The sequence below is a fragment of the Camelus bactrianus genome, chromosome 19, assembly GCF_048773025.1.
Source record: "Camelus bactrianus isolate YW-2024 breed Bactrian camel chromosome 19, ASM4877302v1, whole genome shotgun sequence".
NCBI lineage: Eukaryota > Metazoa > Chordata > Mammalia > Artiodactyla > Camelidae > Camelus > Camelus bactrianus.
In genome coordinates this window covers 10,786,950-10,804,965 of record NC_133557.1, presented here as the reverse complement: position 1 = coordinate 10,804,965, position 18,016 = coordinate 10,786,950, and the positions used below count along the sequence as shown (strand labels likewise).

The 18,016-nt window shown below is 54.5% G+C and overlaps 1 protein-coding gene across 1 annotated transcript in view; it reads left to right on the top strand.

Moving 5' to 3' along the window:
- The window catches only part of NOL4L (nucleolar protein 4 like), a 121,660-nt gene that overhangs the window by 43,480 nt on the left and 60,164 nt on the right, over positions 1-18,016 (top strand). Inside the window, exons 2-3 of the mRNA XM_074347122.1 lie at positions 3,979-4,134; positions 10,124-10,235. Coding sequence (XP_074203223.1) covers positions 3,979-4,134; positions 10,124-10,235 — 268 coding nt within the window. The remainder of the gene's footprint in view (positions 1-3,978; positions 4,135-10,123; positions 10,236-18,016) is intronic.

The following is an 18,016-nucleotide window of genomic DNA, read 5'->3' as shown; positions in this document are numbered from 1 at the left end:
CGAGAAAGTTTGTAGCTCCATGAATCTTTAAAAACTATTGCCATGTCTGGTTTTGTAGGCCAGAGTCTGGCTGGCTGTTTTGGAGTTAGTCGTTTCAAAAGGATGTAGTATGTTACCATGGCAATATTCTTCCCCACGCAAGAAGGCCCCAGAGGTCGGTCCTGCACAACTGACCGTGTGTTTTTCATGGCTTTTCCCATGGGGTGCCGCTGGGTTCCATTCCATCACTCCTGGTTGGCATTCCTAGGAAGCCAGGGATCGTCTGGAGGCTTCAGCCCCACTTTTTATCCAGCCTGTAAATGAAGTGAGCTTCCTTTGTCAACCCAGGGCCCAGCTTGCTTAGGGCTATGGATCAGATTAAGCTAATTGGGGTACAAAGCAGAGGTGGTTGGCAGGGACATCCCAAGGCTATGGAGAAGGTGCTTTTGGCTCTCTTAATTAGCAGCTCTTGCCTTGTAGTACTGTGTCTGGATTCTCAGCTGGGAAAGGCATGCCTTTCCTGCAGCATGTAGCATGAAGGTTATTACCTCTGTGGATGCAGGGCATGGCAGAGCTGTCTGTGGCACATGACTGCCGTGGGATCCCTTTGTCCTCTTCCCACGGCTCTCCTTGAAGGCCACACAGATATCCTGGTGTTCCTCCCTCAGGGTGTCATACACATGGTGTCCAGGTGGCCCCAGCTCACCAGAGGACAGTTCAAGGTGTGGTTCTGCAGACCTTGTATGGTTTGAATTCTGGTTGCTACAGGCCCTCTCCTTTCCTGTGTACATCTCTGCAGCTGGGATAGACCGATCACAGGACCCAGGTTTGAACATCAGGGCAGATCACAACCAATTTTTAAAGAGGGAGCATCCCTGAAGGATTTCTCTGGGATAATTTTATGGTCACGTTGGGCCAGGTTTAACGCTGTTGGTTACCCACGTCTGCCTATGAATGGAGGTGGGAGGCCGAGACAGCGCCAGGCCAGGCACTGGGCAGTGTGTTTTGCTATTTAGTCTGGGTTGGTTAGTTACACCTTGACTTTAGGAAAGCTTATTCCCAGTCTGTGTGACAGCCCTTGGTATGTTACTTAGGAATTGCATAAGACTCTGCATCTCTTCTGATGGCGGATATTACCGCAGGGAACCCCTTCTGTAACCTGAATGGATCAGAAGGACAGAAGAACAGATTCCTAAACACAAAATGTCTGAACTCTGTGGGTCTTAGGGACGAGATGAACATTTACAAGCCTGTATGTGGCAGATGCCTGACTTACATTCTTACCTGAGTCTTGGAACATCAAACCGGGACTTTTTAGGCTCGTTTTACAGGTGTAAGGAAATTGAGTTTTAAGAAGTCAAGAAGTGACCTTCCCAAGGTCACCAGGCTGGTTAGGGGGCACTTTCCATCTCACCCATCTAAAATATCTTTTATCAGACTGTTTTCTTTCTCCGTTCGTTCCCACCAAACTTGATCTACTTTTTCCGGAAGTATCTGTGTTCTGGCGTGAAACGGTTTTATGAACAGAGAGGTCTATTCACATTTAAGCAGCTAAACCCATCATTATGCCTCTGGACTCAGACTATAAAGATGTTGTGGAACTACCCACCCCATTATACTTTTTAAAAAAATATACTTTTTAAATTAACCGACACAGAGAAGTACACAGATTGTAAGTGTTCAGATCAATGGCTTTTTATAAACTGAACTCACCTGTAAAGCCATTACCCCAGATCAAGAAATAGAAACCCACTTATATCTTCATTGTCAAGGTTCTTTTGTTTGTTTTTGCCAATGCGAACCTCTGGTTAGAAGTATATTGTAACTGACCCGTCAAAATACTCCATCATGGCAGTATTTGAAGACCCCCAAAATGCTGGTAGTTACAAGTCAGCTAATGAATAAATCAGTTACTCACCAATGAGCCCAGGACTTCAGAGGGGGACTTCTGAACATACCCTCAAGAAAGATAACAGTGACTTCTGAGAGAGTTTTAAGAATAGAAGAGTCGTGGAATTTTACAGCTCATCTCGTAAGTGAAGCTCAGGGAGGTTGACGAGTTTGCCCACAATCTCACAGCAAGCAGGCAGGACCAGCAGGCAGCTCTTCCTACACACACACACACACACACACACACACACACACACACACACACACACACACACACACACACACACACACACACACACACACACACACACACACACACACACACACACACACACACACACCCGGGATGCGTGCTGAGAAGTCCCCATTGAAATGGATCCTGATTAGGAAGAAAGCCATTGGCAAGAGGGCCTGTACAGGGCCAGTGAGGTCACCACCCAGGGTTGTCGCTCACTGACCTGCCCACTAGGGTTTGGTCCCTAAGCCCCAAACGCACTTCCTCTCCCATCTGCTCTCTAGTGGGCTGCTGGCAAAGAAACAGCCCTGCCATCCTGTCATGGCATGTTGAGAAAGTTGCTGGGTAAAACCAAACCCTGTCTGTGGCCGGAATGTGTTGTGAGTGAGTGTCCCATTCAGCGTGGCCTCTATTCTCCCCGGACGACAAAGACAGAGGTCCTCAGCCAGCTCTGCCACTTACCAGCCACCAACCGGCAGGCAGGTCCCAAACCCTAACAATCTCCCAGGCTCGTTGTGATGCTCAGCCCTCTCCTCACTAGGGAAGCTTGGCCATTGGCAAAGCACTGCTTAATGACAGTATTTATCTGGCAGTTCCTATGGGCCGGGCTGGGCGCTAAGTACTGCGCACACATCTCATTTACTCCTCTTCGGAGCTCATGGAAAGATGCTTCTGTTATCCCCATTTTCTGGATAAAGGACTTGAGGCTCTGAGAAGCAAAATAGCTGCTCAGGGTCACACAGCCACTTAAATGCATGGGGCCCCAGTGAAACTGGAGAAGAGTGTGTCCAAATTACCCTGCCTGGCTGCCACTGATAACCAGCCAGTCATTGGCAGTTGTTTATTGAGCCTACTGTGTGCCACATGTTGTTCTCAGTTCTGGCGAGACAACTGTGAGCCAAGAGAAACCCCCCCCTCTACCCCCCAAGTCCTCCACAAAGGGCTAGCGTTCTTGAGCGGGATCCTTTGGGGAAGAATGCTCTTGGAGATTTGTGAGATTTGTGTCTCAGGCACTTTTAAAGAAAAGCCTGCCTCCTTCTTCCCGAATCCCCCCCTCCCTACTCCTTGCTCTTCCTCTTTGAAGCACCCCCAGAGCCCTCTGAGTCTCCCCTTAGGGAGATGATGGCTGAGAGCCCCGTGTCCCTGAGATCCTGCTGCACCTTTTTGGGGCCAGCTGACAGCACTCATGCCAGCCCCTTAGGAGGCTCGGGGGGCCCATGGCCACCCCACTCACGTGGCCCTGCCACCTCCCCATGGCCTTGTGTCTGTTATTCTCTACATCTCTGCACACAAAGAGCCCGGGTGCTGCGGCTGGCGCTCAGCTGCTGGAGTGGAGTGGGGAGGCGGGCCGCGGTGAAAAGCTTTTCTGAAAGGCCAGGGCGAGGCAGGAGTCACCCAGGTGATCTGAGCCATTCCCCCAGGACCCCAGGCAGGACCACAGTGAAAGGTTACTGCTAATTGGCGAGCTCCTGATGGGGCCGCATCTATTTAGCACCCCCCACTTCCCCAGAGACTTCCAGGATGGTCTTGGCACAGCCTGTGATTCGAACGCTCCCCGCCTGAGTCTGGCACAATCTGTCTGAAATTGTGAACATGGAGGCTCTTGGTTTTTTAATTTGTATTTTCGTTGTTGTTTTTCTCTGCCCATTGTTTCTGATGGATTTAGGAGCAGCCTCCACCCCGACTCTGGTAGCTCCCTTCCTGCGGCCCTCGCAGCAGGCTCCTGCCCCCTAGACCCCCCCGCCCCCAGACCTACCATCAGAGGCCTTGCGGGGTCAGTGAGCCCTACGCCCAACCCAGTGCCCAGCCGCAGGGCCCAGCTCTCACCCCGCCATCATCCCTGACACTAACACAGCTTGTCCACCCTGTCGCAGGGGGCAGATGGCCTGTCGGAGCCGGAGGGCATCTCTCTGAAGCGGGTCGCTGTGGTGGAAGATTTCTTTGACATCATCTACTCGATGCATGTGGAGAGCTCAGCGGAGCCAGGCAAAGCCCCCAAGCACGCTGGGCAGAAGAAAACCTACCGAGCGGTGAGATTTCTGTCTCTTTGCCTCTGCTGGCAGCCCCAGGCCTTGGCAGGAGGCCATGGGCTCCGCACATGTTGGGCAGGGGGCGGGGCGGGGAGCTGAGGCGTGATGAAACGGCCTTTGGGGACCCAGAGGGGCACAGGGCAAGGGCATGGCAGCCAGAGATGGCTCTCGGGGCGAGGGGGCGGGCTCTGTGGTCTGAGCACAAAGGAGAAGCAGGTTGAAGGGTGTGAAAGGGAGGGAAGGAGAGGGACTGGGGTGGGGGCACAGGAGGGAAGCCCTCCTCTTCCTGGCTTCTGCTTCACTCCATCCCCTCAGCTCCAGCCCGGGGCCAAGGGTGAGACCGCAGGTGGGGGTGGGAGTGGCTAGATAATAATAACAGTAAAAGCTTCCCTGGCATTCACTGTGTGCCAAGCCTGTCCCAAATACCTCCTGAGTGGGAGTTCACTCAGTCCCCAACAGCCCTGTGAGTTCCGTACTAGAAGTTCCCCAGGGGAAGTCTGGGGACCTGGTCTCCACCCTCAAGGAGATCACAGTTCAATTTAGGCTGGGGAGGCTGAGAGCAAAACTAAGACTCGAGAAACAAATGTCTCCAAGATAAGCTTTGAGGGAACAAGGACCCAGGTTCCTGGGTGTTCAGCAAAGGCGCCTCCAGGCACCAACGTTAAGTGCTAAGCCAAGGGAACTTCATGGAGAAGGTGGCAGGTAAGCTGGCATTCTAAGCTTTGGGTAGGCAGTAGGGAGCAGAGATGGCAGTCTAGAGTGGGAAACATCACACATGGGGCAGCTGGAGGGGATGGTGGCCAGAGCAGAAGGGGCCTTCCCGGGATCTAGCCATCTTCCTGTTGACCCCCATTGCCATGGCTTACGCCCAGCTCTGAACCACTCGAACACCACTAAACCAGTAAAGCCAAGCACTTTATGTTCATTCAAGCCTCACAGCAGTCCTGTGACAGAGACACTGTGGCCGCATTTCACAGTAAAGGAAACTGAGACCCAGAAAGTTAAGCTACTAGCCTGCGGTCACATAGCACTGAAGTGGCCATCACGCCCCTCTGCATTGACTTGCTCTCCGGCTTCCTAGATACTTGCCCCTCAGTGACTGGGCTTCCTCATCCAAGGCAGACATGAACCCACCCCCCGCCCTAAGTTCTTTTATAAATAGCCTTGGAGTGCAGCAGAGGTATATAAGTCTATCGTTTTCCCCATATGGCCTGATTTTTTTTTAAAAAAATCCAACAATCTGGTTTGTCCTTGTCCTCAGAAGATGGCTTTTGCCCTAAATGAGCCTTAAGGAAAGACCCATGTGCCAAGGACCTCAGAGAGATAAGGGGTCAGGCTGAGGGAAGCAGGAGATGATTGTACCATCTGCCCCCAGCCCTCCTGCTTCCCAGCACCTGTGCGCTGGGAAAGGACTTGTGGGAAGGCAGTTCTGAGGGTATTTCCACAGGAGGATCGTGAACCAAGGGAGGGATACCCAAGCTGGGGCCCGTGTGGGCCCCTTGGTACTTATAGGCCCCGCCCACTTTCTCAGCACTGAATCCACCGGTGCTGGAAGCTGCATGTGCCGGGCTCTGCGCTCAGCACTTCCCCTGCACCAGCTCTCTGAGCCATCACGCAGATGAAGGTTATATGGATGAAACAGGTGCTACCATTAAACCTCGGTTTCCAGATGAGGAAAATAGGGCCCAGAGAGATGATTCCACCTGCCTCGAGGTCACCTAGCCGATGTTCGGACCCAGGCAGCTGGCCCCAGAGCCCAAGCCCTGACCACCTCATGTCCTGTTTCTCTACAAACCTCCTGTGGGCAGCTAGTGAGCCCACCGAGTTGCTTTTTGAGGGGGACAGGTTTGGGCCAACCGGACCATGTGACTTCTCTGGTCCCCTCGATGCCCAGCCCCAAACCTCACCGGTAGGCACTTCCTGGGTATTTATGAAGGCTAGGGTCTGCGACCTCCATGCTGTGGAGAGGGCAGGGCTGGGCTGGTCCCCCCAGGCTTTGCATCTCCGGGCGAAGCGGACATCCAGCCCTTGGCTTGGCACTTCCTGGCTTCTCGTCCATATGCCCGCCGCGTGCCCCACTTCCCGCTGCCCAGCCTGGAGCTGGCACATGATTGGCGGCAAGCCAGCTGGGCTGCGCACAGAGCTGGAATTTCAGCAGCAGGGCCAAGGCGGAGGGAGCAGGCCAGGCCCTCCTGCAGGGGGTGTGGGGCCGAGGGGGCATCCTCCCCTCCTTCCTCCCCTGGGTGCCTCCCCTCCCTTCCCTCCTCCTCCTCCCCATCTGTCACCCTTCTCATGCCACCTTTTTCCTTTCTGGGGGGTGGGGGTGGTGCCTGGATGCTTTTGTCCCCTCTCTTCACCTTCTCCCATTTTCTTCAACCCAAACCTAGCTCCTCAGCCCCACCTGTGCCTGTGGAAGGAGACCCCCTCAAGGAAATTCCTCGCTGATGGCTGCAGAGAGGCACAGCCTGGCACTGCGGGGTTTGCATCAGGACCTTGTGAGGGGTTTTTGGACCTGTCTGTGTGTTTTCTGGCAAACCTGAATCCGTGGACTGTCTTGCTATCTCTGGGGCACCTAGAACTTTCCAGATTCTTACAAGCCTGGAGTACTTGAGGGAGCAGGGGACTGGAAGGGAATGGGCAGGCTTGTTCGGGGAATTAAAAGAGGCACTTCCTTCAGTGGGAAAAGAACTTTCTTGCACCTCCCACTGTCCAGCAGTGGATCAGAGAGGGCAGGTAATGAGCTCTCTGAAACTGGAGGTCTATGAGTCAGGGGTAGGTGGCCATTCACAACAGACAGTGAAGAAAATTCCCATCTTGGGCAGGAAGCCCCTGCCTTACTTTGCCTCTGATATAGTGTGGCCCCAGGATCCCAGGGAGTCTTGCCAGTGTGGGGCAGAGGGGAAGTCTGGGTTCCACAAATTCCCTGAACCCATGTAGAGGACTGGTTCCTTTTCAAGGCGCATTTCAGGTGTCTGCACCCATCTGAGTTAGTGCAAGCCCCTTTGCTTCCTTCCCCTTGCCCAGGATCCTGGTAGGCTAGATCGGGTTCTGGAGTCCTGATCTGGCTGCCCAGACCACTTTGGAGTTGGGACCAGATGTGGTCAGCAGCTGCTCCAGGCCCACCACGTGCTAATCCACCCGCAGGGCAGAAGGAGGATCTTGTAAAGTGGTGCAAATCCCCCCAATTGGCCTCATCTGTCTTTGTCGGCCTCTGAGTTGGGGAGCGAAAATGGGGCCTTGCAAGTCAGCGACTCTGCAAATAGCTTCTGCTCTCCCTGCCAGCAAAATCGCTCTCAGTTTTTACCACTAAGAAAAACGTAAAAGGCAGATTCATGTACAGGTCTCAATGTCCAGGCAGAAGGCCCGAGAACAAGGCAACAGACAGCCCAGGGCCTCCAAAGGCAGCAGGGCGGGGATAGGGGTCCTGGAGCTTCCCCTTAAATGCAACAGCTCTGTCTTTATCTGTTTCATGTTTTGAGCTTCAGGATAAGAGTCTATTTCCAGAACAGTGTCTGTAGCTCTAACACTATCTGAAAACCGCCATTCTACTGACTAGGGCATCAGCTGGGATTGTCCTCCTCGTTTCAACTCATCCTGTGGTCCTGTGGCCTTGGGCATCCGTGCAGTCAAACAGAAGTGGAGGTCCCATTTCTCACGTGGACAAGGCAGGGACGGGAACCAAAAGATGCCCACAGAAGGTTGAAGGCCCTCGTGGGGGAAGGCATCCTCCTCCACACCGGTCCCAGCAGCAGCATGGAGCTGGCCTGTGCACTCTACTGACTCCCCAGGGAGCTCTTAGCAAGGCTGCAGACATTCCAGCCATGCAGGGCAGGGCTTCCCTCCCTGGCCCTCAGATAGTTCCAAGGACTTCTCACTTACCTGCCTAGGGTCCACCCCACCTGCCCCTCCGTGGGACACAAGGCCAGGTGTGTGCCCAGTGCACCCCCACCCTGTGGCACACCAGCCAGCCTTTGCATACTGCTGGTCCCCACCAAGGCCAGGAAGCTAGGGCTGCCACTCTGGCCTCTGGGCAGGGCCCTCTCTGGGAACCATCTTTATAGCCTCAGGGGGGCCAGGCAGCAAGCAGGACTTCGGCCCACGCCACAGGCAGCCCTCACACAGAGCAGCCAGGCCAGAAGGCTCCCCCTGAGCCCTACAGAAACTCTGTCTCTGCCCAGCGGCTGGTGAGCTCATGTAGTGAAGTAGGACTGTCCCAAGAGTATCAACCTTTCTTTCTTTCCCAGCAGACTGCCACCCTCTTCCCCCATGTCCTCGGCTCAGCTCTTCTGAGGCCTGACCTGGGATGCCACACCTCGGGCATCTAGGAGCTCATCTGTTGGCCCAACTCAGCCTCAGCCTTCTACTTGCCCCAGTGGGCGTCTTTGCCTCTTGCCCATTTACTCCTGCAGCCATCAGCTCCTCAGCAGGACCCATCCCTCCCCACCCTGCAGGCCCGAGAGGGACAAGCCGCCCCTGAGATTTCCAGGCAGCTCTGGGCCGGGGATGAAGATGTCCGTGTGCGTGTCAGGAGAGCCCCATGCCTCAGCCCTCACACCCGAGGAGGATGGGCCGCACACCCTCCCATCTACTGGCTCCAATCAGAGAGCAGGGGTTTGCCCTTGTCCCTGACCTCCAGAGGAAGGCAATCAGACAGGGAATTTGGAAGGGAGATAACTCATCAAGGAGCCTGCCTGCTCCGCAGAGCATCAAATCAGCTGAGAAATAACAACTGTGTCACCAAAATTAACTCTGCGTTTGCAGCCGGCCGCCAGGCAGGAGTGGCCCCTGGAGCTCCACAGGCAGTGCAGCCTAAGCTGGTCCTCCAAGGGCCTGGCTGAAGCTGGAGGCAGCCTCCCGGCATCCCCCAGACCCATTCACTCTGCCCCACCCTACCCCGCCTCCTGGCCAGCACAGAGATGGAGCTGGGCGCTCGTGCTTCCGGGAGGAGCAGACCAGGTGCCGTCCTGGAGAGCAGCCCTCTCCTGCTGTGAGCTGACGGCGCCCTTGGCCAACTTTCCTGGCTGGGCTGCGGCGAGGACGGCAGAACGCTGGGTTGATGCTGCCCCTTAGTGGAGAGGAGCGGGAGGGCCTGGGCTCCGGGAAACCTGTGAAAACCAGCAACTGGGCTCCCTCAGCCAGGGAGCCTGGGCCCAAGAGGTCCTTCTGGCCCCCTCACGCAGTCAAAACAGGGCCAGTGGGTTTCCCAAAAGCCAGAGCAGGAAGAGAGGGCTGAGTATCTGGGCCCACACCCCCTTTTCCCTATTCCCCCACCCAGTCTCTTTCTTGTGTCCCCTCCCATCTCTTTCACCTCCCCTCCCACACTGCTTACTCCTCCTCCCCACGGGGGGGGGGGGGCGGGGGGAGGTGACTTAGAGCTCAGGCTCTAGTCTGGCACTGATCTAAATTGCTTTGTGACCTGAGACCAATTGGTTCACCTCTCTGGGCCTCATGACCTTGCCTAGAACACTGGGGTCCCTGAGAGCCTGTCCAGTTTGAAAAATCTGATCCCTTGGCATCAGCCTTTCACAGTGCTCTTGATCTGTGTGTTACGGTGGGAAAAGCTTGTAGAGCCGCGGTTCTGTTTATTGGCCTGGAGCTGGCGGACTTATAAGTGGGTCTCAGTTTAACTGTCTCTAAGAGCGGAAGTTGTTTCCTCCTCAGCTCATTCCTCAGTAGCAGCAATGAAATGTTCTGAGAGGGATATCACTTACTTATTAGAACATAGGTTAGATGCGAGATAATGTTTCAGTGTTCGGGTTTTTCCATTTTTAAGCTCTTTTAATTCAGAATTTTAAAACTAAAGGTATTCTGCAAAAGGACTGACTCATTACCACGACTGTGACTCCAGGACATCTGCCACTTGCTCCTCAAATCCCTGCCATTCCTGGCAAAGGCCAAGTGCCTGCCACCAAAGCGCAGCCCTTGGTGACCCGGTGCCAAGCCACTTCCCCACAGATCCATATAGCAGCGAACCTCCTCTCTCCCCCAGATCGCAGAGACCTATGCCTTCCTTCCACGAGAAGCCGTGACCCGGTTCCTGATGAGCTGCACGGAGTGTCAGAAGAGGATGCACTTTAATTCCAATGGCCTGGAGCCCAAAGGTAGGGAAGGAGGTGGGTGTGCTGGAGGCTCGGGGGAGGCTGTGTGGGGAGAGGCTCTCCCCCCAGAGGGGCCTTCCCTTTCCTGGCAAGGACAGAAAAGTGCACGCCCAGCGGTTGTCCCAATTCCCAGAGGCCAGTGTGGGTCCATGGAGCTGCCCAGAGAACCTCATTTTAGGTTCCTTTTTTTTTTTTCTTTTTAACTTTTTAAAATGTCAAGTTTCACTAAAAACCAACAGTACATTCCTACCACCCTTCAAGAGTCTTCTTTCAGCAAGGTCCTGGGTGGAAATGGTCACCTCCTCCTCCCATTCCCTGAGCTCTGTAATTCTTGTCACCCAGGTCTCACCCCAGCCAGTGTCCACATGGGTCTACTCTCGCTGACCCCACTCTACACTCTCTGAGGACAGGAGCACACCCCTCTTTGCGTGCACCCTCCCCCCCGGTGGCCACACACTGCCCATTAGTAGGCCTCCCTAAGTGTTTGTCCCCCCACCACCTGGTGCACACCCGGGAAATCTGTGGGGATTGGTGAGAATTTAAACTGCCCAGAGTACTTGTGACCAGCTGAAGCTGATCCCTGGACCGATGTCCACTCTCTCCAGCTCCGCCCTGCCCAGTGAGATGTAGCAAGGACCCCTATTTCAGTCCCCCCTAAACCTCAACCGAACATCCCAGAGGCCTCCAGTAGGCCTGGGCCATCTGTTCGCAGGTGACTTTGGCACAGTGAGACGGGCCGATATGTTTGGCTGGTGTGATTATAAGTTGGCCCCCTGAGAAATGGTGCCCAGGTAGGTGACTTGTCAAGGTGACTTCTAGGCCCCACCTGGGCATCAGGCCTGCAGGTGTTGCTGAGGTCGGCGCATGTTTGCCTGAGGATGGGAAACACCACCAGACACAGGGAAACACCGGCAATGAAGGCTGCCGACAACAAAGGAATTGAAGCATAGTGTCAGGTGGGGTTTTCCTCCATCAGAGTGGCCCCTGATGCCGCTCCTGGCCCACTCACAGATCCAGAGGCTTTCCTGTCCGTGGGGGCCATTCGTCCACGGCCACTTCACTGAGCACAGCAGAGAGCTGCTGAAGTAAGAGGGAAAGGAATTAATTTAGTTAATCCCTCACGAGTGCTGGGTTCCTGGTTTAAGAGAGGGGCTCCAGGGCCACACTGGGTGGGTTCAAACCCCCGCTCTGCAGCTCCACAGCTGTGTGTACTGACTTTACCTCTCTGAGCCTCGCTTTCCTCATCTGTGAAATGGAGTTGAGTGGCACCTAGGTCAGCGGGAGGGCAGGGCTGATGAAATCTGAAAGTTAATCCCTGTACCTGGCACAGGGCTGCTGTGCTGGTGCTGTGAGCTGTGGCTGTGGCAGTTACTGTGATAACGCCCGCCCTAGGCCTGAGTGAGGCCCTGCCCCATGTGGCCTGGCCCTGGCTGGGCAGCTGCAACCCCTGGGCCAAGACGGCACTTGGTGCCTGTGTGTGGGCCAGGAGGCTTTCCCTGCTGCTCTCCCCACGCTGCCGGGCTCTGGGTCCCAGGGGCGCTGGCCCTGGTGCTGGTTGCTTGGTCCCTGCCCACCCGTCTGTCTGTCCCTTCCTGTGCTGTCCTAATTGTTTCCATAGCAACTGGTGGAATCCAGCACAGGACCGCTCCCCTAGGGGAACTGAAGCAGGCCAAGAGGGGCTGGTTTGTCGGCTGCTCTGGGGTCTGCAGGTTCCATCTCTTCTGCTCCCTTCTCCCTGCTGGTGTGGAGGATGGGCCTCACCTCCCCCATTCCCCAGGGAAGGCTGCGAGGTCTCCAGGGCTGCATCTTCACTCCTTCTTGTCTGAGGAGGATGCTGAGCGCAGCAGCAGCTTGCTTCTTCTCTGGCTGCCACCACAGTGTCCCCACCCCAGGGAGGGGAGAGGAGGGGAGGGAGGTGGAGAGAGGCTTGGTGGGCTCTGTGCTGGAGCCTCTCTGCATCAGCTTGCTGCGGCAGAACGGAGGGCAGGCAGAGTGAGGCTGCACCGTGCCCATCCTTGCCCGTCCTCAGATGGAATGCCACTTCCATGTCCCTGGGAGTGGAGCTTCCTACACAGGCAGTGGAGGAGATGCTGAGGGAGCAGGAGACTTGTGGCCTCAGTATCTCAAAATGTGGGCTGGGAGTCTGGCAGGCCCGGTGTGCCTGCTGTTCCCTGCTGTGTGTCCCTCAGCAGGTTCAGGGACCTCTCTGAACATCAACTGCTCCTAATAGCTCCTACAATCCTCTGAGGTGTCTGTCTGGGTTTACAGCTGAGAAAAGGAGGCACACAGAGGTGGTGTGGTGAAATCACTTGTCTGAGGTCCCCAGAAGGCAGAAGTTATCTTCCCATCAACAAATGGGAGTAAGGCTTCCCTCTTGGGGTTTTCATGAGACAGCAGTTGAATTAAACGAGCCCATTCTGTAGGGCGCCTGGTCCTCTGGGTGCCTAGGGAACATCAGCCTGTCCACCCCCAGCCACGTTGTTGCACCTGCGCACAAGACTGCCAATGTCAAGGTGTCCCAGGGGGAGACACAGTCAGTCATTCACCCAGGTGAGCACCCTGGGCCCACAACCTGGCTGCTGGACAAAAGAGAAGGGTTTGGTCTCTGGAGCTGCCAGTGGAAAGCCTTAGAGGCTGAAAGGCTCCCCTGTCTGCTTAATGGCCAGAGGCGTTAGCGTCGGGACTCGCCAGCTGGCAGGTTCTCCCTTCTCCTGCCCCAGCTGAGAGCCTGGAGATCCTATCTCCGCCCACCATGCAGGCCTCTCTGGATGTGGTCAGCTGCACCGACCCCTCTTTCACAGACACCCCTGCCATGCCAGCCTTCCCTCCTCCCTCACCCGCCCTCTGGGAAATCGGAGCTGGCCTCAGAGGCAGGCCCTGTGTTCCTGTCCCAGGAAGGTGGGGCGGGAGGGGGACAGGGAACAGGATGGAGACTTCTCAAGGGGCTGCTGGGAGAACGCCTCACTTCCTGGCCTCGTGTTATAAAGAAAGAAAGGAAGCAGAGCAGCGTCCCCTGCTCAGTGGTTTGTCCCCGGCAGGGAGCGGGGGCCTGGACTGTCCTGTGCACCCCCCCTCCCCACCGTCAGCGCCAGGAGCACAAACAAAGGAGGCTGCTGAGGATCAGGAAGTCCGAGGATGGGAAATTCCAGGGCCTCCCGGGGGCGCCACGCTCCTCTTCCATCAGCCCCCGGAACCAGTCCCTGGGTCCACGTCCAGGCAGAGAGGAGACGGAGATGAGACCACGATGTCCCTGCGCCCAGCCCTGGCTGCTGGGAGAGGGGCCTCGGGACATGTTTCACTTTTCTTTGATGTGACAAAATACTGTGTGAGCAGCCACAGACCAGGAGTTAGCAGCGGGCAACACCAGTTACCCATGGAAGGGTCCCTTCCTCAGCAAGAGTCGTCCACTCAGGGGGTGGCACCTTTGCAGCCAGGCCCAGATTCCTCTGTGTGGTTTCCAGCGCCCTCCCTGCCAGGCCCCTCCTTGCTGTCCTTCCCCCAGAGGACCCCATTCTGGCCATTCCTTTGCCCCTGCAGTCTTTCCTATGCCGGCCTGTCCTCTCAGCTCTCAGACTCATTTGCTGTGTGACGAGGAGGTTGCATAGCCTCCCCAGAAGCCATTGCCTCATCTGTAAAATGGGGGTTTTAACAGATGTTCTTGGGAACATCCCGCAGGAGGGTCTGTGTGGCACTCCTTGCGGGGCTCATAGCCGTCATCTGAGTGGGGGAACCTAAGTCCCGTTGGGGTCCCCTCTCCACACAGCTGCCTGGAGCGATCCCAGAGCCCTCCAGGCTGTTCCTCCTCGGAGTGCTAACGCACTCGCCATCAGTCCCGCCCTGCTGAGCACAGGGCCGTGCCTGCGTGCTTCCTCACGCTGTCCCCACCCTGAATGTGCACACATGAGTGCTCCTTGAAGACTTGCTGACCTATATTGATTCGCTTCCCTGCGATAGAGGTTTTTTTCTTCACTTTCTGAGCCGGACCCAGGCCTGTGATCTCTGGTTCCAAATCTGAAGCAGGCTGGCCAGTCCCTAGGCTCCACTGTGCCAGGCCTTCATCAGTCGCTTGTCCCTCAGTCCCTGGCCCTGCCCCCGAAAACTCTCCTCAGCACGCAGAAGCTATGGATGTCTCTGGACCAAGGAGTTCTTCCATACTGTAGGTAGAAACTCATGATAATTTGACCCTTGTGTTCCACCCGGGGGACCAGGGCCACCACCTCAGCTGGAATTTGCGTTGACTGATGAATGCTGCTGGAGCCCAGCCCCGGAGGTCAGCGCTCGGCTTGGCCCGGGGAGCGCCTCTGCATCGCTGGTTATTTTCAAGGCCTGTAAAACTAGGTCTAGTGCTTGGGCTGGTTTCAGTTTTCCTCGGCAAAGTGGTGCTGAAACATTTCTTTGGGTGGTTCCTCTGCCTCTCTCAGCAGTAACCTGGATTGTTTCGGCTGCATGACCCTTACTAGCTCCTAACCCACCAGTGGTCTCAGGTTATTTGTATTGGCTTGGGCGTGGCCACTGTATTTGTTGACCATAACGGTGTCCTGTCCCGTCTCAGCAGAGCCCAAGGAAGCCACTTCTTTGTTTGTGTGTCCACCTTAGCTCATCCCCATCCCTGTGAGCGCCCGACTCCACCAAGCCCCCACTGGCCCTGCCCCTTAGCCCTTTCCTCCTACTAAGCTGATCCTCTCTGAGTAGGGTGCTTACTGCCCCCAGAACTGTGCAGCTCCCTGCTGCGGAAAACCCTGCCTGCCTGTCTCCTTGCTGTGGTGTGGCCGAGCACTGACCTCCCACAGCCAGCTCCCTGGCGCATCCCCTCACCTGGAATGTCTCTCGCCTGCCAAGGTCCTGCCTCCCCAGTAGAACTCACTGCTGGAACTGCAGATGCAAGCATTTCACTGCACGCTGATCTCTGATGGATCTGTGTGTGTGTGCTTGGATGTCCCCACTTCCTCAGACGAGGACATCCCACCCCCTCTTCTTGAGCTCTCCCTGCTCACCTCTGGGCACCGGAAGCAGTTTCTGATCTGTGGACATGCTAGGGTGGGAACAAGCCAAGGAAAACCCCTTCTCTTGCCTCCTAAGAGAGCCATCTCAGCCACTGTGGGTTTCTTCCCTAAACCAAGCTGTACCTGGCTTTTTAAAAGTTACCTTTTTGTAAGTAACAGCATTTCAGATAGGACCTGGGTGACCCTCGGTAAAGGAACACAGTGTCGGGCCTCTGTGGACAACAGAACACAGAGCATCGCCCTGGCACCCGACTAAGCCTTCATTTGAGGCTCTGATCCAGGACCCATAGGATGAGGGAGCCCTTCTCACATACCATTTCATCTAACAACTCTTCACCAGACAACCACGTCTTTGAGGAAATGAAACGGAAACAGCAGAATTTTCCATCTGAAGACCTAAGATCTGAAAACAGGAACCATGGCTCTTTTGAGTGACATTGTCTCAGTGTAGCTACAATGTCTGTCTCAGGTATTGCATCCAACCCCATTGATTTGGAGGAGAGGTCCCAATGTGCCCCTAGGTTGCAGGTCAAGTCTGGGTTGATGGCGGGGCTCAAGGTCACAAAACACATTTAATTTCCCCACAGCATCGAGCATCTGGGCCAAAGGGGCTGATATACACTTGTGTCAGAGAACCCCCCTGCCACAGAACCAAGAGAAGTTCTCTCTTTTTTTTTTTTTTTTTTTTTTTCAAAAAAGAGACGGGTTTGGCCCATTTCAATACAGTCTGAGACATTCTACTAGTGAGAGTTACCTCCTTCTGGAAGAATAAAAATTCTGCACATGACAACCTAGCTTTAAAAAGCAAAACAGAGTTCTACATTTCTACGAAACTTGATAAGAAATGCTATTTGAGCTGCACGGTCACCGGAAGAAGACCACCTCAGACTGCACAGAGCCCGTTCTCTGCAGGCTATTCTGCCAAGTAGGAACTTCCCTGGTGCCCTTTGGGTATTTTCACCTCCCTGTTTGCAGGGGCCTTTCTTCTTTATTGTGGTAAAATATTTATAACATAAAACTTGCCACATGAGTAATTTTTAAGTGTACAGCTCTGTGGTGTGAGTTATATCACTCCGTTGGGCAATCATCACTGCTATCAATTTCCAAAACTTTTACATCACGCCAAACAGACACTGTGGTGCCGTGAAGCAATAACTTCCCACTCCCACCCCGACCCACCCCTGCCCCCAGCACGGCCCTGGGTTATTCCATTCTACTTTCTGTCTCTACGAATGTGCCTACTCTGGATATTCCATCTACGTGGACTCACACAGTATTTGTCCTTTGGCGTCTAGCTCCTTTCTGGCCTGGGCTCTGGTTCTGGAGCAGCAGATTCAGTGAATCCATGCCTTCCTCTACCTTGGCCCCCTTACCCACGTTCCCTCCAGCCCATCTCTCAGGCACAGTGCTGACAGCGCTGATGGTGGAAGGCAGGCTCTGGTCCGTCCAGAAGTCGCTCCCACTTTTCCAAGCACTGCTCAAATCACAGCCCATGAACAGAATGAGGCACCAGGGGAACTCTGGGTCAAAGGCCTGGCACCTTTGGCGGCAGAGGGAGGAGGCAGCCAGAGAACAGATAAGCAAGACTATTCCCCGGGCAGAGCTCGAAGCAGGGTCAAGTGACTAAATGACCTAAGGAGGCCCCGCCTAGTGTGACGGGTCCCAGCAGGTGGCTGCAGGATTTTGAGCTTGGTCAGAGCAGGAGACATCTGAAGGGGAAGCTGGGCTGGGGAGAGAGGTGATGGGCTCCCTTTGAATCATGCTTCCTGTCCTCTTGACATTCCTGTGCCATCGCAGTCCCTCCTATATGGCACCCACAGTGGCACCTAAGGTGCTGGGCAGTGTCCCCTGCAGCAGCCTTTGCAGAAGGCAGCATGGCCAGAGATTTTAAGAATTATCGAGTATTCCTACCCTTTTACCCACGAATTCCCACATCTTGAAATCTGCTCTAAAGAAATGATCAGAAATACAGACCAATATTCATGCACAAAGATGCTCCCTGCAATGTTTATAATAGCCCCCAATAGGAAACAACCTGAGTGTCCAGTCATAAGTGAATGACTTAAGGAAAATAAGATGAAATAGTACAGAGCTGTAAAAATAATATTTGCAAAGCAAAACAAGATTTTTGATGGTGGGGGCAATGCCTATGACAAAATGCTAAGCCAAAAAACATTTTTTTAAGCAGCCTATAGTTCTCTATATGCATTATGATATCAAGTATGTAAAGAAGAGAAATCACAAGGAAAAAATAAACAGAAGCATATGCCAAGCTGCTTGGTGCAATTACGGTTTTTTAAAAATTTTCTTTACATCTTTCCACACTTTGCAAATGCTCTACAAAAAGAACATGCACTACTTTGATCTTCAGGACAAGACAGCAAGAAATGGGAGGAACAGTGCTCCTCTCCATGTGATTATAAAGGAACTAGAATTTAGAGGGTACTGGAGACCTGGCCCAGACCTGTGAGCCACGTGGTACCCAGCGCTGCTGGGGGAGAGGGGGTGGGGGATGGGGTGTTGCAGTGTGGCATGTGAGAGGGCTTAGGACCAGTGTTGGAAACTTAAATGTCTTCAGGAGCCTGGCAAGCATCATAACTGAATGCAAGTGTGCAGAGCAATAGGAAGGAGTGGGGACTGGCAAAATGGAGAGCCCACTCCCCATCTAAAAGGAGCAGCCACCGCTCAGCTGTGGTGACTGTTTGCTGCAGAGGGAATAAGGACCCTCTGCAGCCAGATCTTCCAAGAAGGAAGAAATCCCTAATTTTTTAAATGTGAGCT